The 24,710-nt window shown below is 37.3% G+C and overlaps 1 protein-coding gene across 1 annotated transcript in view; it reads left to right on the forward strand.

The window, feature by feature from the left end:
• Positions 1-24,710, forward strand: part of Rims2 (regulating synaptic membrane exocytosis 2) — a 463,872-nt gene that overhangs the window by 92,623 nt on the left and 346,539 nt on the right. The window contains exon 5 of the mRNA XM_028767117.1: positions 14,889-14,900. Within this exon, the coding sequence (XP_028622950.1) occupies positions 14,889-14,900 (12 nt within the window). The remainder of the gene's footprint in view (positions 1-14,888; positions 14,901-24,710) is intronic.

The raw sequence follows: 24,710 nt of genomic DNA on the forward strand, positions 1-24,710 counted from the left end.
CTCCCTCCCTCCCTCCCTCCCTCCCTCCCTCCCTCCCTCCCTCCCTCTGTCTCCTCCACTCCCCCCACCTACACCCCTCCTACCCTTCCTTACTCTTACCCTTACCTAATCTGAGATTGGTGTCAGGAAAGTAAAAGATAATAGAAACAACTTAGATTTTAGTTTGAGGAAGACAACCCTGAGTTTCTTTTTTAAATATTTCTAAATTTTCATTCAAGTAGGAAGAGAGCAATGAATGTCTTAATTTATATAGAAAGGCATATTGAATGGAATGGGTGAAATCATCCAAGGTCTAAGATAAAAGACTACAAGGTTCAACCTGTGTTTTAAAGTTTGATCTTGTAAATGCTTAGCTGCCTCTCATGTTATATAGGTTTTTGCTCTCAACAGTTGCTGAATGCATTTTTTGACTTATGCTAGCCCCAAAGAATTAAGTTCAGTGAAATATTGTCAGACTATTCTTATAGAGCATACAAATATTTTATACATCTATATTTAGTTATAAAGCTATTAAAATTCTTTTTGTAATCTTTCAGGAGAACACAATAAAATAGCTGTTTATTGTAATTTTCTGACTCTTTCATGTGGAGCCATCCTTAGCAATTAATTATGTCTCTTGAGGTACAGTAAGGACACAGAAAGAACAGAAGGAGTGCTAGTCATATGGACATGCCAATACAAGATATAATACAAGATACTGCTTCCGTTAATTTTCTCTTTAGATGGTACTTCCTTAGCAAGTAAAAAAATTGCATATGAGTTTAACCAAATGAAAAGATAAGGAAACATTATTTTGTACCAATTTAATTGTGAAAGACATTGAATTGTAGAGGCATTAAGGGTAATTTAAAAGGATTATTTTAAGCTTCAAAATATGAAAAATTGTTCCTTTTATCTTTTGGAGGGAAAATTGATTGCCATGTGTATAATTAATTTCCATCTATTTGATTATTCTATGAGAATTTTCAGAATTACATTGATTAGTTTAAATAACAGAACTTAAAATGGGACACTTTATCTTATAGTTCTTTTTTCTTTAGTTCTTTTTTTATAGTCTGTAAAATAAAAGAAGTAATATAAATAGCTAAGATTTCTTCCGGGTTTAGTATCTTATAACATCAAGATTTGTGCTATCTTATACAATTTTTGAAATATCTGCTAAATGTATTGCTACTAGATGAAGTAATGCAGTATTTCTGTTGCTTGAGTAATTTGGAAACTAGTCAAAAAGTGCCATTAATTTTCATTACTGTGTGTAGTATATATTGTGAATTAAGCTTTGTTCTTATCATTTTCTCACATATAATATGAAGGTGTTGAGAACACTACTATTTTAGAAACCTATGGTTTACAGAAATTTGAGGAATGGGCAAAGCAAATTTATATAATTAAATAAACTCTACCTTTAGAATAGGATTCCAGTGCATCATTTATGGTTTGTAGAATCAAAATTTGGAAAGAAGTTGAATTTCCAAGTATCCTACAATGACAATTATTTAATTAAAAAATGAGTAGGACTGTGTTTGAAAGTTGGATTTGGCTGATGGCTTGATAATAGGTACCGATTTGTCACATAGATTGCATGGTTGACATTTTCCTTATATTGAGTGAACTAAGTGTGTAGTGCCACGATTTGATAAACATGTATTTAATCTCATGAATTTATAATATGCCTGAAGATTTATAATAAACACTTAAACTTTAATGTTAACTTGGGAGTGTGTGAGAGGTACACAGTCGTAGACTCTAAATAAACTAGCAAATCTTTGGTTTATTTTGGAGAAGAGTAAAACTATGGAATGCACAGTAGGACAAGTTATGGTCACAGTGCATTTGAGAACTGCATCTGCTATCTACTAGCTCTTAAACTCTTGGAGAATTTGAGCTTGTCAATTCCTAATGTGGCTATCAGTAGCCAAGGTGAGTTGTTTATCAGCAGCTAAGGTGAGTTTCAAGCTAGGAAAAACTATTTAGAATATATGTGAAGATTAACAATATCTGTAGTAATTCTAATAATAACAGAGACTGTATGATAGCTTAGGATACTCTTATTAAATAGTTTAATTTCAAATATTAGCCTCAAATAATTGAACAATGAAATCATTTTTAAACATATTACCAATACTTACTTTTAGCTTATTTTAAATTAAAATAATTAATATCCATAAAAGAATTAAGCCATTGTATCTTTTGAAATGATATTTTTATAATTCTTCTTCTATAAATGACTTAGAATTCCACTTGATTTTACTTATTTCTGATTAGACTTTGTATCCTTTTTTTATTTTTTGACTAACACTCATATTTTCTCCTGAAATTTTTAACTTTTAAAATAGTATTACTACAAAATAGTATTACTACACCTAAGCCAGAAAGCCAGGTCTCAGATCTCTTTAGCTCTCTTTCCCATAAGTTTTAAAAATTTAGTATTTTTGTTTCTAAACTACTGGCGATGTCTTTTTAGACTCTCATTTGATTCTAGTCTTCTAGCTGGTCTGTCCGCTATAGTCTTGGCTTCTCACACTGCACTAGCGATTCCTTATCTCAGTCTGTAAGTTGTCTGTGTCTGCTGTGCTTGGCTCATCATTCTGTGACTGTCAGAAATATTCTCCCCTCTAGTCCTCACTCTAAAACCCTTACCTACCCGATGAACCGTTGCTTTGGTCAACATAAGCATTATCTCCTTCTTAGGAAATTCTGTGTGACTCAACTGCTTACTCCTTTGTGATACTCTGTATTATGCAGATCTCTAATCTAGTATTCTTGAGTTTTATTGTTAACTGATTGCATCTCTTAAATTCACTTTGTCTACTCAGTATATGTTTCTATATACTTGGTATAGTGTGTTAACTGTTGAATGAATGAATGGAAGAAAAATATCGACGTGTGTATCATAGGCATGGTATTTTGGGATCCATATCATCAATTTTTAAACATTTAATTTTACTTTTTAAAAATTTTTAATTAATTAATTAATTAATTAATTAATTTTTGTTTTTTTTTGAAACAGGGTTTCTCTGTGTAGCCCTGGCTGTCCTGGAACTCACTCTGTAGACCAGGCTGGCCTTGAACTCAGAAATTCACCTGCCCCTGCCTCCCAAGTGCTGGGATTAAAGGTGTGCACCACCACTGGCCGGCAATTTTACTTTTTTTAATAATAATTTTTCTTTATATTAGAGAATTTTATACATTTGTATGGCGAATCTTGACCTCCCTGCCTCCCCTCAAATGTCCCACAAGTAGACCTTCTCAAAAATCAAAAGGTGTGAGGCCATCTGCTGGAGCACAGGAAATATACTAGTGGGGACACATTAACTAAAAGAATCTTCCTCTCAACTTTCAATGACTCTTGAGTAAGGTGTGGCGTAGAGACTCCCTCCTGTCCTGGTGAGAATTTTGGCTGGATTGATTGTGTAGTTCTTATGCAAGTAGAAGATTGTGTGTTACAGCACTCTTTCTCATCCTCCAGCTTAATTCTTTTTGCCATCTATTCTTCAGTGTTTCCTGAGCGCTGGTAGTGGTGTTGGTGGTTACTGATAAAGATATCCTGTTTAGAGTTGGACACTCAGTCTCTTATCTCAGGACACTGACTAGTTTTGTATATCTCTATTGACTGCAGTTCACTGCAGAAAAGATTCTTTGACAAAGGTTGAGAGAAGCCCAAGTCTTCACATATAAACAGATATTTAGAAGGCAATTTACTGACATGGACATTTAGCAAAATAAGAATAACAGGTCCTGTCTTAGGGCCTCTGACCCTACCCCACTGTCTCCAGAGACATAGGCGTTTGAGCAGTGTTACACTACCAGGCATGACATTTCTTCCTATGGAGTAGCCTCAAATCTAACCAAGAGCTGTTAGTTAACCCATAAAATTGTGTCACGATTGCACCAGTGGGCTTTCTTAACCTAATAAGATGGTTTTCTAGTATACAGGATGCAGCACTGCGTTAGGCCATTCATATAGTTGCTTCCCTAGAAACTACATAGCACCTTTTGGCACTAGGAGAGCTAGCCTAAAGGGAGGACATTTCTTGGCTAGTTTAAGATTGGTTTCTCAATGTTCTGTAGCCATACTGTGTTGTGTCTTCAGCAAAAGAATCTTAGCATGTAGGTATGGTGGGTAACTAAGGGCAATAGGAGTTGTCTATTTTGTTCTGGAATCCTTCGGAGCTTCTATGATAATTTATAGAGAAATATACTATATCTTGAATTATGATTTTCATTTAATAAACCAAGTCTTCTGGAAGTGGCATGATGCACCTATGCAGGATAATTCTATTTGAACTCTTAAATAAAAATATAAAGTTATATTTTATCAATAGCTTGCTAACTAATGCATTTTCATAAAGATTTTTTTTAAAAAAATGCATCTTTAATTTTGTTTAACCCAGAGATGGCTCAGTAGGTCTTCCAGAGGTCCTGAGTTTTGTTCCTATCAACTGCATTAACCATAGTTAATCACTTAAACACCAGTACTCCCCCACTTTTCTTGAATGCTATATATAGTCTATTAACCCTCCAACTGTATTTTTAAATTGGGTTGTGAGACTGTAGGTGTCCATTTTGCTTTCCATATAGTCTTTCTTTGGGCTAGCTCCCTCTCCCTTGTGTTCTTCATAACCTGATATCCATTTACCTGCTTAAGCCTTTCCACCCTCAGGATTCCACCTCTCTACTTTCATTTTAGCTATGAGTTACTATTTCTTATTCCTTAATATATCTCTTTCCCCAAGATCCCCCTTTTTATTATCTAACTTTTTATTGACTCTTTGTGAATTTTCATCTTTCATCCCAATCCCACTCAGTCATCTCCCTGTCCTTTCATACCTTCCCTCTGCCCTTGCATTCTTCCCCTGAAAAGTAAGAAAGGATCTTGTTGTAGAAGCTGTAGTGTGTGCCAAGACCACTTTCTAGATTTTTGGCTTCTAAATGTGCTGCAGGTAAACTCAGACACTTTGAAGCTAGGATCTACATATGAGAGAGGATGACTGTCTTTGTCTTTTTGGGCCTTGTATCTCATTGAATACATACCTTTTTTTTTTAAGTTCCATTCGTTTCATTTTTTTAAAACTGAGTAATATTACAGTGTGTATATGCATCACCTTTTACTATTCATTCATGTGTTGATAGGTATCTCAGTTGGTTCTGTTTCCTAGCCATGTTCATAGATATGCAAGTGTCTTTGGAGTTGGGTATGACATACTTGAGTATATATATGCTCAGGACTGGCATGGCTGGGTCATATGACAGTTCTATTTCTAGTTTTTGAGAAACATCTGGACTGCCTTCAAAAATGGACAGATGCATTCCCACAGTCTGTAGGAACCTCCACTCCCAGTGCACCAGCGTTTTTTCCTGATGATGGACATTTTCATTGGGGTGAGATGGAATCTTGAAGTATTTTTAATTCTGATGGCTAAGGATATTGAACAGTTTTAAAAATGTGTTTCCTAGCTGATTTGCATTTCTTTTGAGTTTCCTAATCAGTTCCATAACCCACTTTGTTTTTATTATTTTAGGAAAGCTGCATATTTGTCTTTTTTAAAGGGTATTTCAACTTTTAATTATTATTATTATTATTTTGCTTTTATACCATTTTAATTACACACAAGTATAGGTTGAGGAACTAGCAATACAATAGATAAAAATAATCAAGGAACAAGCAAGACAATAAACACAAATAGTCAAAGAAAAAGCAAGGCAATAAACAATGTTCCTTGATCAGTTTGTAATCACTATTTCTAAGGGCTGATCAGGATAACCAAAATATCTGAGCCTACTTCCCTGTCCTAGCTTAAAGTCATTTTCATGTCTGACGCCTACTTCTTTGTTCTAGCCTAAGATTTAGATTCCTGCCTGAAATTACTTCTTTGTTCTAGCCTAATGTCAGATTCCTGCCAAGCAGCCCATTTCCTTGTCCTTGGCCAATGTCAGATTCCTGTCAATCAGCCCCCAAAGCTCTCCACATCCCCCCCCCCTTTTATTTCATAAACAAGACTGAGCCTGTCTTAGGTCGTTCTGACAAGAATGCCTTCCTTACCCTTTGTGGAATATGCTTTTGAAATACCCTTCTGTCTTAAGTTGGTAAAGCTCTGTGCAGAATCTTACCCGTCCTTGGCTTGTCAGCCTATTAAATTAATAACTTTGTCTGGGGGTCCATTTTCAGTTTCAAATCATGTACTTTGACTGCCAACATGTTGATGTTGTTAAAGACAAGCTTTAGCATGATGGGCAGGAATAAAAGTCTTCCCAGGACAAAAAGGGCTAGCATGATCAAGCTATATATGCCATTCTTGAATCTTGACCAAAATGGAAATACTGAGCTCAGGCCATGGATAATTTTATCAGCATTATCTGCAGCATCAAAGCTCAGCAGAGCAGAATTCTTTAAATTCATAATCTCACTATGCAAAGTTAAAACAGCCAGAGAGACATTTTATCCAGAGAGACTTCTGCCAGATACTCTGTGTCTTTAAACTTTTTCCTAATTATAAAGATTGTCATTGTAAATTTTAGAAGTAACACAATTCCATTGTTATTTGACTCAATTTGGACTCCTTACTCTTAAACTCTGTACCTACTTCCAATAATTTGAATAGGATAAAGAGCATCAATTCATTGTTCCAAACGCCTATCTAAATCCTCTTGTATACTCAACACATTAGTAACATTTTTTTTCTAAATGATTAACAAAAGTAGCTGTCTTAACTTCTGTGTCAAAGCAATTGCCGAAGCAATGCTGCTACCAATTAATGTAATTAAAGCTGTTATACCAGCAATAATCAAGCCCACTACCCTCTTACTTAAAGCCTGACTCACTTCTTCCAGTACTTGCAAGCTTTTTTTTTTTTTCTTCTTCAGAAAACCAAGGTTCTGTAATACTCAGAGCAATAAAACAAAAGCTGGCTGATAGACCCCTGTAACAGACATGTCAGGTTTCAACACACTAACACAATTAGGAAGTGTATAATCAATGCAACTTACATTAAATACTGTTGAAAAACAAAAGTAATTTTAACATGGCAAGTGAAAGAGCCTTAACACATGCACTAACAATAGTTTGAAATCCAGATCCTGTCCTAACTTTATCTCTTGCTAACATAACATCATAGAGAACTGGAACTAACTTCCAAATATATCTCTGAAAATGTCCAGAACCAACCTTTCAAATGAAGACTGTTATTTCCAATATTTGATTGATTTTCTAGACCAGTCCATGATTGAGTCCAAATAACTGGTCACATTTAAGAAAAATATAAGAGTCATTGTAACTTCTCTTTTTGATTCTCTGTTCCATAAGCTCTAAAACTTGAGGCAAGGCAGCTTGTCCCATCTGGGATATAGGCAAGCAAAAGTGGGTCAGGAACATATGTCCAATACAGCTTCCTAGTCACCATTGTCAGGGCACTCAGCAAGCTCACAGGTCAGCATCATTCTTTGTCCCAGCATCAGCATGTCTCACCAATCACTCTGGCAGCCACCATGCTCCTTCAGCATCCTACAGAAAAAAACACAAACATGCCCTCTTCCCCATATTAAATACCTGCTCGAGATCACGCCTTATGCCAGTAAGTGGATCATTCCCTTTTTCCTATGTATAAGTATGCTTAGTTGTAGAGTTCCATAGACACTCAGCAGAAAGTTCCCTGGCATCCAAAATTTTTAAATATTTAAAATAAAAGGACATGATTTAAATAAATTTGTGATGTATGGGGATATACCTCCCCATTTTTTATTTTATGAAGATATTGTTTTAAAGTTCCATGTGCCCCTTCCACAATACCTTGTTCTTGAGGAGTACATGGAATCCAAGTAATATAGGTAATACTAAATTGTTGACAAAAAGTCTCAAATGCTCGATTGCAATAGCCATTTCCGTTATCTGCTTTTTAAAATTATTATTGGATATTTTATTTATTTACATTTCAGATGTTATTCCCTTTCCCCTTCCCCAGAAACCCTTTATCCCATCCCCCCTTCTCCTACTTCTATAAGGGTGTGCTCCCACTCATCCACCCACTCTCCCCTACCCACCCTCGAATTTGCCCACACTGGGGCATCCAGCCTTCACAGGATCAAGGTCCTCCTCTCCCACTGACGCCCAACAAAGCCATCCTCTACTACATATACAGCTGGAGCCATGGGTCCCTCTGTGTGTGTTCCTAGGCTGGCAGTTTAGACCCTGGGAGCTCTAGTTGGTTGGTATTGTCATTTTCCTCATGGAAAGCCCCTTCAACTCCTTCAGTCTTCTTTCTACCTCCTCCATTGGGGACTCCGTGATCAGTTCAATGGTTAGCTGTGAGCATCCACCTCTGTATATGTGAGGCTCTGGCAGCATGTACTTCCTGGGAACCACAACAGTGTCTGCTTTTGGAGACTGCACATGGTATGGATCCCTAGGTTGGGCAGTCTCTGGATGGTCCCTACAGTCTTTGCTCCATACTTTGTATCCATATTTGCTCCCATGAGTATTCTGTTACTCCTTCTAAGAAGGACTGAAGCACTCACACTTTGGTCTTCCTTCTTGAGCTTCATATGGTCTGTGAGTTGTGTTTTAGGTATTGTGAGCTTTTGGACTAATATCCACTTATCAGTGAGTGCATACCATGTATGTTCTTTTGTGACTGCGTTAACTCATTCAGAATGATATTTCCTAGTTCTATCCATTTGCCTAAGAATTTCATGAATTCATTGTTTTTAATAGCTGAATAGTACTCCATTGTGTAAATGTACCACAGTTTCTGTATCCGTTTGTCTGTTGAAGGACATCTGAGTTCTTTCCTGCTTCTGGCTATTATAAATAAGGCTGCTGTGAACATAGTGGAGCATATGTCCTTGTTATATGTTGGAGCATCTTTTGGGTATATGGCCAGAAGTGATATAGCTGGATACATAGGTAATACTATATCCAATTTTCTGAGGAACCACCAGACTGATTTCCAGAGTGGTTGTACCACCTTACAATCCTACCAACAATTGAGGAGTGTTCCTCTTTCTCCACATCCTCGCCAGCATCTGCTATCACCTGAGTTTCTGATCTTAGCCATTTTGACTGGTGTGAGGTGGAATCTCAGGGTTGTTTTGATTTGATGACTAAGGATGTTGAACATTTCTTTAGGTGCTTCTTGGCCATTTGAGTTTCCTCAGTTGAGAATTCTTTGTTTAGCTCTGTACCCTATTTTTTAATAGGGTTATTTGGTTCTCTGGAGTCTAACTTCTTAAGTTCCTTGTATATATTGGATATTAGCCCTCTATCTGATGTAGGGTTGGTAAAGATCTTTTCCCAATCTGTTGGTTGCTGTTTTGTCCTATTGTCAGTGTCCTTTGCCTTACAGAAACTTTGCAATTTTATGAGGTCCCATTTGCCAATTCTTGATCTTAGAGCATAAGCCATTGGTGTTCTGTTCAGGAACATTTCCCCTGTGCCCAAGAGTTCAAGACTCTTCCCCACTTTCTCTTCTATTAGTTTCAGTGTATCTGGTTTTATGTGGAGGTCCTTGATTCACTTGGACTTGAGCTTTGTACAAAGAATGGATTGATTTACATTCTTCTACATGCTCACCTCCAGTTGAACCAGCACTATTTGTTGAAAATGCTGTCTTTTTTCCCCTGGATGTTTTTAGCTCCTTATCCAAAGATCAAGTGACCATAGGTATTCGGGTTCATATCTAGGTCTTGAATTCTATTCCATTGATTTTCCTGCCTGTCTTTGTACCAATATCATGCAGTTTTTAATCAGTATTCCTTTTTAGTACAGTTTGAGGTCAGGGATGGTGATTCCTCCAGAAGTTCTTTTATTGTTGAGAATAGTTTTCACTATCCTGGCTTTTTTGTTATTCCAAATGAATTTGCAAATTGGTTTTTCCAACTATCAAGAATTGAGTGGGAATTTTAATGGGGATTGCATTGAATCTGTAGATTGCTCTCGGCAAGATGGCCATTTTTATTATATTAATCCTGCCAATCTATGAGCATGGGAGATCTTTCCATCTTCTGAGATCTTCGATTTCTTTCTTTAGCTACTTGAAATTCTTGTCATGCAGTACTTTCATTTACTTGGTTAGATTCACACCAAGGTATTTTATATTACTTGTGACTATTGTGATGGGTGTCATTTTTCTAATTTTTTTTCTCAGTCTGTTTATCCTTTGAGTAGAGGAAGGATTTTTTTGAGTTAATTTTATTTCCAGCCACTTGCTAAAGTTGTTTACCAGGTTTAGGAGTTCTTTGGTAGACATTTTGGGTTCAGTTAAGTATACTATCATATCATCTGCAAATAGTGATATCTTTACTTCTTCCTTTCCAATTTGTATCCCTTTGACCTCCTTTTGTTGTCTAATTGCTCTGGCTAGGACTTCCAGTACTATATTGAGTAGATAGGGAGAGAGTGAGCAGCCTTGTCTAGTACCTGTTTTTAGTGGGATTGCTTCAGGTTTCTTTCCTTTTAGTTTGATGTTGACTACTGGTTTGCTGTATATTGCTTTTACCATGTTTAGGTGTGGGCCTTGAATTCCTGATATTTCTATTTTGTGGAATAGTTTAAAGAGAATCGGTATTAGGTCTTCTCGGAAGTTCTGATAATATTTTGGACTAAAACCATCTGGTCCTGGGCTTCTTTTGTTGGAGAGACTTTTAATGACTGCTGCTACTTCTTTAGAGTTTATGGGACTGTTTACATGGTTTATCTAATCGTGATTTAACTTTGGTACTTGGTATCTGTCTAGAAAATTGTTCATTTTATCCAGATTTTCCAGTTTTGTTGAGTATAGGCTTTTGTAGTAGGACTTGATGATTGTTTGAATTTCCTTGGTTTCTGTCGTTATGTCTTCTTTTCCAGTTCTGATTTTGTTAATTTGGATACTCTGTCTGTGCCCTCTGGTTAGCCTGGCTAAGGGTTTATCTAGTTGATTTTCTCAAAGAGCCAGCTCTGGATTTTGTTGATTCTTTGTATAGTTCCTTTTTTCTACTTGGTTCATTTCAGCCTTGTATTTGCTTATTTCCTGCAGACTACTCCTCTTGGGTGTATTTGCCTTTTTTTGTTCTTGAGCTTTCAGATGTGCTGTCAAGCTACTAGTCTATGTTCTTTCCAGTTTCTTTTTGTAGGCACTTAGAGCTATGAGTTTTCCTCTTAGCACTGATTTCATTGTGTCCCACAAGTTTTGGTATGATGTACCTTCATTTTCATTAAATTCTAAAAAGTCTTTAAGTTCTTTATTTCTTCCCTGTCCAAGTTATCAATGAGTAGAGTGTTGTTCAGTTTCTATGTGTATGTGGGCTTTCTATCATTTTTGTCTTTATTGAAGACCACTCTTAGTCCATGGTTGTCTGATAGGATGCATGGGATTATTTCAATTTTCTTGTATCTTTTGAGGCCTTTTTGGTGACCAGTTATAAGGTAAATTTTGGAGATGGTACCATGAGGTACTGAGAAGAAGGTATATCCTTTTGTTTTTGGATGAAATATTCTATAGATATCTGTTAAATCCATTTTGTTCATAACTTCTCTTAGTTTCACTGTGTCTCTGTTTATTTTCTGTTTCTATTATTTGTCCATTGCTGAAAATGGGGTGTTGAAATCTCTCACTATTATTGTGTGAGGTGCAATGTGTGCTTTGAGCTTTAGTAAAGTTTCTTTATGAATGTGGGTGTCCTTTTGTTTGGAGCATAGATGTTCAGAATTGAGAGCTCATCTTGATTGATTTTTTTTTAAATGAGTATGAAGTGTCCTTCCTTATCTTTGATAACTTTAGGCTCAAAGTCGATTTTTTTTCGATATTAGAATGACTACTCCAGCTTTTTTCTTGGGACCATTTTCTTGGGAAATTGTTTTCTAGCCTTTTACTCTGAGGTAGTGTCTGTATTTGTCACTGAGGTGCCTTTCCTGTATGTAGCAAAATGCTAGGTACTATTTACATATCCAGTCCATTAGTTTATGCTTTTTATTGGGGAATTGAGTCCATTGATGTTGAGATATTAAAGAAAAGTGATTGTTGCTTCCTGTTATTTTTGTTATTAGAGGTGGAATTATCTTTGTGTAGCTATCTTCTTTTGGGTTTGTTGGAAGAAGATTACTTTCTTGCTTTTTCTATGTTGTAATTTCTCTCCTTGTGTTGGAGTTTTCCATCTATTATCCTTTGTAGAGCTGGGTTTGTGGAAAGATATTGTATAAATTTGGTTTTGTCATGGAATATCTTGGTTTCTCCATCTATGGTGATTGAGCGTTTTGCTGGGTATAGTAGCCTGGGCTGGCATTTGTGTTCTCTTAGTGTCTGTATGACATCTACCCAGGATCTTCTGGCTTTTATAGTCTCTGGTGAGAAGTCTAGTGTAATTCTGATAGGTCTGTCTTTAGAAGTTACTTGACCTTTTCCCTTCCTGCTTTTAATATTCTTTCTTTGTTTTGTGCATTTGATGTTTTGATTATTATGTGACGGGAGGGATTTCTTTTCTGGTGTAGTTTATTTGGAGTTTTGTAGGCTTCTTGTATGTTCATAGGCATCTCTCTTTTTTTAGGTTAGGGAAGTTTTTGTCTATAATTTGTCAAAAATGTTTACTGTCCCTTTAAATTGGGAATCTTCACTCTCATCTATACCTATTATCCTTAAGCTTGGTCCTGGATTTCCTGGGTGTTTTGGGTTAAGAACTTTTTGCATTTTTCGTTTTCTTTGACAGTTGTGTCAGTATTTTCTATGGTATGATCTGCAACTGAAATTCTCTCTTCTTTCTCTTGTATTCTGTTGGTGATGCTTGCATCTATGACTCCTGATCTCTTTCTTAGGTTTTCTATCTCTAGGGGAGATTTGTGATTTCTTTATTGTTCCTACTTCCATTTTTATGTTCTGGATGGTTTTATTTAATTCCTTCACCTGTTTGCTTGTGTTTTCTTGTGATTCTTTAAGGGATTTTTGTTTTTCCTCTTGAAGTGCTTCTACTTGTTTACCTGTATTCTCCCGTATTTCTTTGAGGGAGTTATTCATGTCCTTCTTAATGTCCTCTATCATTATCATGAAATGTGATTTTAAATCTGAATCTTGCTTTTCTGGTGTGATGGGGTACTCAGTACTTGCTATGGTTGGAGAACTAGGATGCCAAGTATCCTCGGTTTCTGTTGCTTATGTTTTTGTGCTTGCCTTTTGCCATTTGGTTATCTCTAGTGCTACCTGCAATCACAGTCTCTAACTGGAGCCTGTCTTTCCTCTTACCTTGGTTGTGTCAGGACTCCTCAGAGTCCAACTGTCTCTGTGATCCTGTGATCCTGAGATCCTGGATGTAAGAGCTCCTGGGAGTCAGGCTGCCTTTGGGATCCTGAAATCCTGTTGTGACCAAGCTCCTGAGATCTTGTGATCCTGTGATCCTATGACTCTATGTTCCTGGGTGTGTTAGAGTTCCTGGGAGTCCAGCCTCCTTTGGGCTTTGTGGGATTCGGTACCGAGTTGGAGCATACTAGAAGGAATCTGTGTCACTGGCTGGGAGTGAGTCTTGGGTTCCAGCTCAGACCAGAAGGACATATATTTTCTTAATGTTTAGATTTTTAAAAAGTTGCTTGTATATTCTAGACGCTAATTCTGTCAGATGAATGTCTGGTAAAGATTTCACCCATTCTATGGCTGTCTCTTCCCTCATTTGACACCTTCATTTGCTGTATAGAAACTTTAGATTCATGAGTTTTCATTTGTCGATAACTGGTCTTATTTCCAGTACTATTAGAATCTAATGCATAAAGCCCCTGCCTATACGATGCTTTGGGTTTTCTACTTTTTTCCTGTAGTGGTTTCAGGGTATCAGTTCTTATGTTGAGGGCTTTGATCCATTGGAGTTGAATTTTGTACAGGGTGGGAAGATAAAGATCTAGTTTAACTTTTGAAGTCCAGTTTGACTAGAACCATTGTTGAAGGTGCTTTCTTTGTTGCAGTGTATTGTTTTGTCATCTTAAAGAATATCAGTCAAGTATAGTTTCATAGACTTAGATCTAGGGCCCCGATTCTCTTTTATTGAGCTCTGTAGAGCAGAGCAACCTCTGTTTTCTTTAGGCTGACAATTGGAACTAACATAAAGCTCAACTACAGAGGAAGGATTTAATTATCTTTTTTTTCTTTTTTTTAAAGAGGCCAGGCCTGAGAAAATATTATAGTGGAATGAAAGTGGGACCTTTCAATTGATTAAAATAGGCCAGAGTGAAGGAGAAAATGATGGTAGTTTAACTGCAGCAAGTAGAGAAGCAGAAAGGTAGAGGGAGAGGTTGCTCTTCTTGGCAGTATGTAGGAGGAGATAAAGATTGTGTGCAGGAAGAGTGTTGAGGGAAAATAACATGTCTTGACTATATGCATCTTTCATGGTTTGTTTCTACATTTACAGTATTAGAACTATGATTCACAATTGCCAAATATAATAAGAAGAAATTAAGTTAATAAATCATTTGTGAAGCAGTTATGCATAATTCATGTAATACTTACTTTTGATAGTAGTTGATGAATTGAACAATGCTATGTTTTATCGTTTTTATATGTAAAAGCTTTATTTCTAAACAGTTTTCAAATTATTTTCCTTGAGTTGAGGATTCAGTTAAGGTTGAATTGTGAAAGGGCATTTTATCTTTTCTGATATTGGTTACTTAATTGCTCTTATGGAAATTATTTTGTTTATATCTTAATATGTTATGATATTTGGCATGTTTTTATTTGAATTTAGTGAAATAAATGGGAAAATTTCCCTCCTAAATATAAAGTTGAAAATTTAGAATTGAGTCAAAGTGTAAATATTTTCTGACTTCCATTTCACTAATGAACTCTTAAAAGCTGCTCTTACTTAATAATGGAATTAATCATTCCTTTTTTTGTTTTGTCTTTCTGTCTTTTTAAACTTGCTTTCGTGGATATTCACACCAGGAGGACAAAGTGGTTAGAGTCTCTTTCTTTCTGCCTAATATACTTTTTCTTATTGTTATTGCCAATTTAATTTTACAGTTGCATTTAATTTTATCCTTCTAAGTATTTTGTTAATTATATTGCATGACAGTTTCTAAACAGTATAGCATATTTAAGCATGCTGATTTTACTGGAAAAAAAAAGCCTGGCATTGCATTGTATTATAGGTCAAAATATTAACTCTTTATAGATTCCTGAGTTTTTACAAGTTAATACTTTCATTATTGTGTCTTTGGTGGAAAACATTGCCACCTACTGATTTTGTACCCATCCAAATCTCCCATTCTCGAGACCCTTGGAAGACTGAGGCTGGTCCTCGGCAGTTATGACCTCACAGCATTGTCCATTATCATCAGTGCCTTTACATGGTTTCTAAATTCACTCTTAGATTGGTCAGGTTTTATAAAGTCTCCAACTCAATACCTAGAGTCAATGACTGTAACAACAAAGTAAAAGACCATTGAAATTGGGTTTACTAAAACAAGTCTGTTGTGTTTATCATAAATATTTAATAGATTTCTGTTTTATCTCAATAGTTTGGGGAGTTAGTAAAGTTTTTCCTAGTTTGATATCTGCCCAAGAATGTCTGATTTACATTTAGATCTGCTCTAGAGACTGGTGACTCTGCATATAAAGACTGCAATATTTCTATTCTGATAACTTTTAATGAGTCAAACTCAGCCTTGAGCCTTTTCAAATTTTTAAGTTTCAAATGGCACTCATTCAAATGAGTTAAAGTCTTCTAAGCAGTACATGTCTTAAACTGGAAGATTTGGCTTCCTTTCAAAGCCTTCAGCTACTCAGCTGGGGACAATGGATCTTGTGGCAAATATTGAGCATGGATTTCGAGTGAAATCTCAGAGTAGAAGAAAGAATAATATAATTATTTCCGTTTCTTTAAAAAATCCTGTAGTAATCCTAGCAACCTTAGAGGCTGTTTTGAAGATTAAAAGGCCAATTAATGCACAAACTGTGCATCATCTTTGTTTTTGGGTGATTCTTCAGAGAACCCATGAGCTTTCTACCGTCTGCTTCCTATCACAACATACCCACAGAGAGACAGCCTGTGGTTAATGACCTTCAGAGTCTCTATGGCAACTTTTGTGTTTGGAGTTAATATAGGATGCATAATGGTGTAACTACTATCTGCTTTTTCTTTTTATCATGGCTCCTCTCCTGGAAATTGGAAATGTAATGATAGAAACCTAGTTTTCATGTGAATACCAGACTTCATTCTCACTGTCCAAAATCAGCTTAAATAAACATGGCTTCTAGCGACAAGTCATTCTTTTACCATTCTGTAATTAGAATTATAGCTTATGATTTATTTTCCAACATTTAAAAAAATGTGCATAAAACGATCACCAGGTAACTTGTGCCAGTGGTGGCTCCTCGCTGTTTATTTCTCAGTTAGAAGAAGGCTTTTGTAAGAGTTAATGTTACCCATAAATATTTCAGTAATTTTGGAGTGGGAGTTGGGTTGCTAATGTCAGAGCTCATGCTCGTGCTTTAGAAGCCCCATCTTTTTAGGTGTCTACCTGAAGATTGGCCAAATTAGAATAAAATAGCTTTTTAAATTTCTTTTTAAAAAGTATCCCAAAGTTAAGATGTCTTGGGTCCACTATGAGTTTCCAGTTTCAGATGAGGCAGCATTTTCCTGGGATAACTAGCCAAGTCCTCCCCAGAATCCTCCCCAGGTAGCCAGCAGAAGGAATTGTCACTGAGTGGGATAACTTGTTGTTTTCAGTGAATGGCGTCCACTGTCAGTGGCTGCAAAAGCTGCCTCAGAAGTACCATTTACTTGGGTATTTAAGAGTTACTATATTAACAAAAAGTTACTGGATTGTCCTTTGAAATGCTTGTTTCAGAAAAATTGATAAACAAGAAACAGAGACATTAAATTTGGGATAAAATTGATTCCCCCCTCACTTTAAGTTCTGTTTGAAACATAATTAAACTTCTGTAAATGTTCTGATTTATTGTCTTAGATTGTGTTAACTTTGTCCTCTAATAGTCACTGTTTTAATGCAGGAAGAGAATGACTTAGCAGCCCATGCTGTATGTAAAGTTTAGAGCAGGCCCGCTCCTCAGCCGTGTTTATGAATTCATGTCATATGTATGTTATAGCGTTTTTGAAAGACATAAATTGTGGCATCAGTTGTCATGGTACTTCTGGATGACATGATGGAACTATGGAAGTTAATGTGAAGTGATGCTTCATATGCGCTTTGTAAACTCCACAAAGTTATTATTTTCACATTAAGCATGAAAAAAGATTTCAGGCTTATCAGTCTATAGTTAGTTAAGGGGTGGCTACTCGACAAAATGTATTAGTTTGTATGGATTTGGAACATGCAAGTAAAGCTACAGACCGTTTTGTGACTCTTGTACAGAGAAGGTTGTATTTACATGTAGCTGTTAACACTTGAGAAAGGTTTTACTGATATATTGATGAGTAAATTCAATTTTAATTAATTTAAAATTTAAAACCACATGAATCTAAATGTTAAAGCAACTAACCTTGATAGCAAATAGTATTTCTTCAGCCCCAGGGAATACACAAATTTCTATGCTCATATTAGCAGTGGACATAAAAGCTTTCCAGTTCCCTGAAATTATATGTATGTGTCAGTAATAGTGTCATATAAAGGCAAGGATGATAACGAACAGAGGTTTTCCTCCTTAGGGGTAGAATTAGGAATAGGAATGACAGTGGTGAAGGGGCTTCTTGGATGACTGAGTTGGGGTAGCTTGACAGGTTGAACAGGAAACGAAGTCACTCCTATAGCTTTGCTGTGTACTGTGGACAGTTGACACCACACATTTCTATTCCTCTGGTTTTGAATGTGGGTTGTTATTGAAGTCACCTTTTCCTTTGTTGCTTATTAAGTCTTTTAAGTATATAGGTCAGTGGCTCACAATGATTCACACACCCGACACTTGCTTTCAAAGATGTTGTTTTGGAGGGTTTTTCCCCCATTATTATGATTGAATCTAGACCACAATTTATTTGAAGTATTGATGATCAACACACTTTAGTACAATTGATTTGAATGTCTTTGCCTTTTTTAAAATTTTATTTCACTGTTAAGTTAGATAGGCGACAATTTATATCTAAAGCAAATTGTATTTGTCTTTCTGCTCTCCAATTAGAGAATAAAAATACAAAACTGGTTTTTAAAAGAGGTACATTTGTGTTATGTATGTCTATGTATTATATTTATCATGTTTCACAGAATGTGTAGAAAGTCATGCTTTGAGAATTCTTTCTCCACATTCTGAGAATCTACATCTCCTAATTTTATCCATTAAACCCTAATATTGAAAACAGCTCCATCCAGTGGCTGTTAGATGCAGAAGGGAGGGGTACACTTTTGTCCAGTTCTTCCAGGCTCACACAGACCTACCCCCATCCCCTCCCACACACACTATGCATTTGCCATTGTTTTATTCCATTACCTAACCTGTGCCTGGAGCTCTGGCACTGTTACTCAGTGAGTAGGAGACACTCTGAAGATACCCCCTTGTACCAGAGCCAACATGGATGGATTTTGCTGACAGGCTCTGTTGACTGAGGGCCATGCCAGTGGATCTAAAGCTTCTGTTCCTCTTGTGGCCACACTATGAATCCAGTGCAGGATACCACTGTTCAGTATTGGCATTAATGCAACCAAAGAAGAGATTATTGGGAAGTAATATCAAATTAGGAACAAATGAGAGTGCTAAAGCATGTATAATCCCAGCCCCCAAAAGGAAGAGGAGACAGCCCACAGTAGGGCTACCAGGGGATGCTCCTGGAATCAAGTGGTTCTGTGTGGAAACTGGGAAAGTCAGAATTGTTTTAGATGCTTGTTATGTGGAGTGGACCCTGTAGAGTTCTGTTTGAGGCTCTCCAGGGTTAGAAACTTGCCTGCTTTTTGTGAATCTTTAGTTGTTTATGGTAGTGTGTTGATTGACACAGGGGACCTGAGTTGGGGTGGAGCATGTTTTGGGATACAATGTCCAGGATAGTACTTCCAAAAACAAAAAAAATTGATCAGGCCAGGGAATGCCAGTAAAGGAGGGCGGTAGGTGAAGATAGTACAGTGGGAACTTAAAAGCAAGAGGTACCTCTCCACGAGGTGGGAGCAGGCTCGGAGCCTCCTCCCCTTCAGCTCTCAGGAATTTACTTCAAAAACAGGAATTCCCTTTGGCTACCGTAGATGATTTCTATTTTTTTGTCTGTTGGTTTAAAGGAAGTTATGCAATCTTTGAGTGTTCCAAGGGGGCATAAGGAATGATTTTTTTAGGTTGCTGGGACCCAGAGATTAATAATTCTTTATAGGAATAAGCAGTCTATCTTCCTGTCTCATGTTTACTATTTCTAACCTAGAGGCTCTGGGTCTTTTTTTTTAATTGTATATTTTATTTATTTACAATAAAGATGTCATCCCCTTTCCCCATTTCACCTCCCTAGAACCCCCTATCCTATACCCCTTCTTCCTTTATGCTTTTATACCATTTTGATTACATGTATGTATTAAGGTCAGATCTAGGTTGAGGGTCTAGCAATACAATAGATGCAAATAGTCAAGGAACAAGCAATACAATAAACACAAATAGTCAAAACAAAAACAAAAACAAAACCAAGGCATTAAACCCAGTTATGTGAACACTCCCATGATTACTGTTTCTAAGGACTTATCAGGATGACCAAAGTATCTGAGTCTACTTCCCTATCCTAGCCCAAGGTTATTTTCATGTTTGAAGCCTACTTGTTCTTGCCTAAAATTTAGATTCCTGTCTGAAATTACTTCTTTGTTTTGGCCTAATATTTAGATTCCTGCCTGAGATTACTTCTTTGTTGTAGCCTATGGTTTAGACTCCTACCTGAGATCACTTCTTTGTTCTAGCCTTATGTCAGAATCCTATCTGAAGTCTACTTCCTTGTCCTTGGCCAATGTCATATTCCTGCTAAGCAGCCCATTTCCTTGTCCTTGGCCCATGTCAGCTTCTTGCCAAGCAGCCCCAAAGGCTCTCCACCTCTCCCTCTTTTTTATTTCCTTAACAAGACTGAGCTTGTCTTAGGTCGTTCTGACAAGAATGCCTTCCTTACCCATCATGGAATATGCATTATCAAAGGCAATGCACTTATGTCTTAGGTTGATAAGGCTCTGTGCAGAATCTTACCTGTCCTTGGCTTGCCAGCCTGTTAATTTAATAACTCTGTCTGAGGGTCCATTTTCAGTTTCAAGCCATGTACTTTGGCTGCTAACATGTTGATGTTGTTAAAGATAAGCTTTAGCATGATGTACAGGAATAAAAGTATTCTCAGGACAAGAAGGGCTAGCCTGATCAAGCTATGTATGCCATTTCTGAGGTTTGTCCAAAATGGAAATACTGAGCTCAGGACATGGATGATTTTATCGGCATTATCTGCAGCATCAAAGGTCAACATAGCAGCATCCTCTAAATTCATAAACTCACTATGCAAAGTTAACACACCCAGATAGGTGTTAGGATTATGCCAAATATCCTACAGTGTCTTTAAACTTTTTTCTAATTATAATGACAATCATTGTGAATTTGAAAAGTAACACTACTCCAATGATATTTGTCACGACACTTAAGGATGGCTCCTAACTTTTGAACCCTGAACCTCCTTCATATAGTTTGAATGGGTTATAGAGCATCATTCGTTGTTCCAGATACCTATATAAATCCTTCTGTATACTCAATACATTAATAACATTTTTTTTGCTAGATGGTTAACAAAAATAGTTGTCTTAACTCCTTGTGTCAATGCTATTGTAGAAGCAGTGGTGCTAGCAATTAATGGAATTAAAGCTTTTATAGCAGCAATAATCAAGCCTGCTACCCTCTTGCTTCTGCTTAAAGCCTAACTCACTTCTTCCATCACTTTCAAGCTTTTTTCAGAGAATCAAGGTTTTCTAATACTCAGGGTGGTGAGATGAAAGCTGGTTGATAGACACCTGTAACAGACATGCCAGGTTTCAACACACTAACATAATTGGAAATTATACAATCAATGCAACTTACAGTAAATACTGTAGAAGAGACAAAACCAATTTTAGCTTGACAATTAAAAGAGCCTTAAAACATGCACTAACCCTTGTTTGAAATCCAGATCCTGTCCCAACATTATCTCTTGCTATCATAACATCATAGCGAGCTACAGGTAACTTCCAAATATGTCTCTCCCTTATTGGATTGATTTCTAGACCAGTACATGATTGAGTCCTAATAGTTGGAGACCTTTAAGAAGAATACAAGAGACATAATTTCTCTTTTCAATTCTCTATCCCACAAGGTCTAAAAACTTGAGGCAAGTCAGCTTGTCCCATCTGGGATATAGTCAAGCAAAGGTGGGTCAGGAACACATGTACAATACAGCTCCCCAGTCACCCTTGTTAGGGTACTCAGCAAGCTCACAGGTTGGCATCATTCTTTGTCTCAGCAATAGTATGTCTCACCAATCTTTTTAAAGCTCCATGGGCCTCTTCCAGAATACCTTGTCCTTGAGGATTATACAAAATCCCCGTAATAACTTGTTGACAAAAAGTCTCGATTGCTCAAGTACAATTTCCAGACCCATTATCTGTTTTTTTTTAATTGGATATTTTATTTATTTACCTTTCAATGTTATCTCCTCTCCCATTCCCCCTCCAAACTCCTGATCCCATCCCCCCTCCTCCTACTTCTATGAGGGTGTGCTCCCACCATCCTCTCATTCCTGCCTCCCTGCTCTCGAATTTTCCAACACTAGGGAATCCAAACTTTTAGGCACCAAGGCCCTACACTTCCACTGATGCCTCACAAGGCCACCCTCAACTACCTATACAGGTGGAGCCATGAGTCCTCCCCCATCCTTTGTGTTCTCAGGCTGGAGGTTTTAGAATGGCCATTCCAGCTTGTTTCATAGGACCATTTGCTTGAAAAATTGTTTTCTAGCCTTTTACTCTAAGGTAGTGTCTGTCTTTGTCACTTAGGTGGGTTTCCTATATGCAGCAAAATGCTGGGTCCTGTTTACATATCCAGTCCGTTAGCCTATGTCTTTTTATTGGGGAATTGAGTCCATTGATGTTAAGAGATATTAAGGAGAGGAGATTGTTGCTTCCTGTTATTTTTGTTATTAGAGGTGGCATTGTTTGTGTGGGTATCTTCTTTTGGATTTGTTGGAATAGGATTACTTTCTTGCTCTTTCTAGGGTATAATTTCCCTCCTTGTATTGAAGCTTTCCCACTATTATCCTTTGTAGTACTGGGTTTGTGGAAAGATATTGTGTAAATTTGGTTTTGTTGTGGAATATATTGGTTTCTCCATCTATACTGATTGAGCGTTTTGCTGGGTATAGTAGCCTGGGCTGGCATTTGTGTTCTCTTAGTGTCTGTATGACATCTGTTCAGGATCTTCTCACTTTTATAGTATCTGGTGAGAAGTCAGGTGTAATCTTATAGGTCTACCTTTATATGTTACTTGGCCTTTTTCCCTTACTGCATTTAATATTCTTTCTTTGTTTTGTGCATTTGATGTTTTGATTATTATGTGATGGGAGGTATTTCTTTTCTGGTCTAGTCTATTTGGCATTCTGTAGGCTTCATGGGCATCTCGTTCTTTAGGTTAGGGAAGTTTTCTTCTATAATTTTGTTGAAGATATTTATTGGCTCTTTAAGTTGGGAATCTTTACCCTCTTCTATACCTGTTATCCTTAGGTTTGGTCTTCTCATTGTGTCCTGGATTTCCTGGATGTTTTTTGTTAAGAACTTTTTGCATTTTGCATTTTCTTTGACAGTTGTGTCAATATTTTCTATGGTATCTTCTGCACTTGAGATTCTCTCTTCTAACTCTTGTATTTTGATGGTGATTCTTGCATCTATGACTCCTGATTTCTTTCCTAGGTTTTCTATCTCCAGGGTAGTTTCCCTTTGTGATTTCTTTATTGTTCCTACTTCCATTTTTATGTCCTGGATGGTTTTGTTTATTTCCTTCACCTGTTTGGTTGTCTTCTCTTGTAATTCTTTAAGGGAGTTTTGTGTTTTCTCTTTAAGGGCTTCTACCTGTTTACCTGTGTTCTCCTCAATTTCTTTTAGAGTATTATTTATGTCCTTCTTAAAGTCCTTTGTCATCATCATTAGAAGTGACTTTAAATCTGACTCTTGCTTTCCTGGTGATATGGGGAATTCAGTACTTTCTAATGTGGGAGAACTAGGTTCTGATGATGCCAAGTACCCTGGGTTGCTCTGATGCTTATGTTCTTGTGCTTGCCTTTCACCTTCTGGATCTCCTTAGTGGTACCTGTGCTGTCTCTGACTGGTGCTTGTCTTCCCTATTATCTTGGTTGTGTCAGAACTGTGTGGGGTGGGTGTTGCTGCTGGGGTTAGAGCTGAGGCCCAAGATCTGCTCAGTGCTCAGGCGCAGACCACAAGGAACCAAAGGAACTGGGCCAGGAGTGAATTCCTGGGCCCCAATTACTCCCTGTTTGGGGTGGGTGTTGCTGTCTCCTTACCTGAGATACTGCCCAGGTTAGAGCTCCTGGGAGCCTGATTCCTCTGGGTTTTGTGAGATTGGGTGCAGAGCTGCCGCCCAGGATCTGCTCAGTGCTCGGGCCTAGACCTAGAATCTGGAATTTGTTTTTATAATTAGTTAGGTAAGGCTTTAGAATTGCCTTCTTTAGGGAAGAGGCAAATGTATTACATGCTAAATATGTTTGAAAGGTTGAGTAATTGAAAATGTGCATCCTACTGTTGGGGTCCCAACAGATATTTTCTAGTTCCTTTTCTCTTGTAGTCTCTATATAAACAGTGTGAAAAGCCACAAAACTTTCTCAGCTCTCCTTGAAACTAGAAATGGTGTGTAATGCAGTTCTAGTATGTGACATAGAAGAAAATTTCTAATGATTTCTGCCAAGTCATGATATTCAGCACAAAAGTCAACTCTACCTCTTAATGTGTGATAGACATGATTTGTCATTTGTTATGATGAAAGAAAGACCAAGAACATTAGAACATTAGGATGTATTTGAACAGATGTTCTTCCGGGACAGAACTGGTGAGTCTATTGGACTGTGTCTCATGACTGGAGTGTACATAGTTCAACAGTGGCTTTTGGTGTGCTGGAAGGCAGAGTACCTGAGAGCTGCTGAGCTCTGAATCCTAGAAGGCTCAGAGCTGTTGGGGTGGGGCAATGATGCACTCCCAGTCTGAGACGGAAGGCCTTGAAGCGCCTGGATGTTGGAAATCCATGTTGTAAGACTAAGGAAGCTGGAGAGTAACGTCCACAGATGCAAAAGCAGCAGCAACCAACAGTTACTTAGAAAGAGTAGAGTGTGCACTAGGTGGTGGGTGTTTTTTCTTTTGCCTATTCAACTGTGTTCCCAGACTATTGAGTGGTAAGATCACTATCAGGGCAGGTCTTTCCTCCTTAGTCGCTTTCTTATATGTCAGTCCTCCTGAAAAATACTGTTTGTCGTAGCTACATCCAGAAGTGTGTTTCACTAATTCTGTAGGAGTTTCTCCATGCAGCAAGATGAAATTTAAGAGTTATCATCACACCCAAGGCTATCAGACAACTTTTTACAACTAGAGAAAATAGCTTTGTTCTGCTAACAGCAATCAATTTTTTGTTTCTTTTCTAATTAGATGTTACTGATCATGATGATGCATACATATATAAGCATGGTGTGTGCATGTGGGGGAGGGGCACATGCCTGCCCTGGCACATGTATGGAGGTCAAAGGTCAGAAGAGAACATTGTGGAGGTTGTTCCTCCCCCACTCTTTTTTTC

The sequence above is a fragment of the Grammomys surdaster genome, unplaced genomic scaffold (genome assembly GCF_004785775.1).
Source record: "Grammomys surdaster isolate TR1022 unplaced genomic scaffold, NIH_TR_1.0 63, whole genome shotgun sequence".
Taxonomy (NCBI): domain Eukaryota; kingdom Metazoa; phylum Chordata; class Mammalia; order Rodentia; family Muridae; genus Grammomys; species Grammomys surdaster.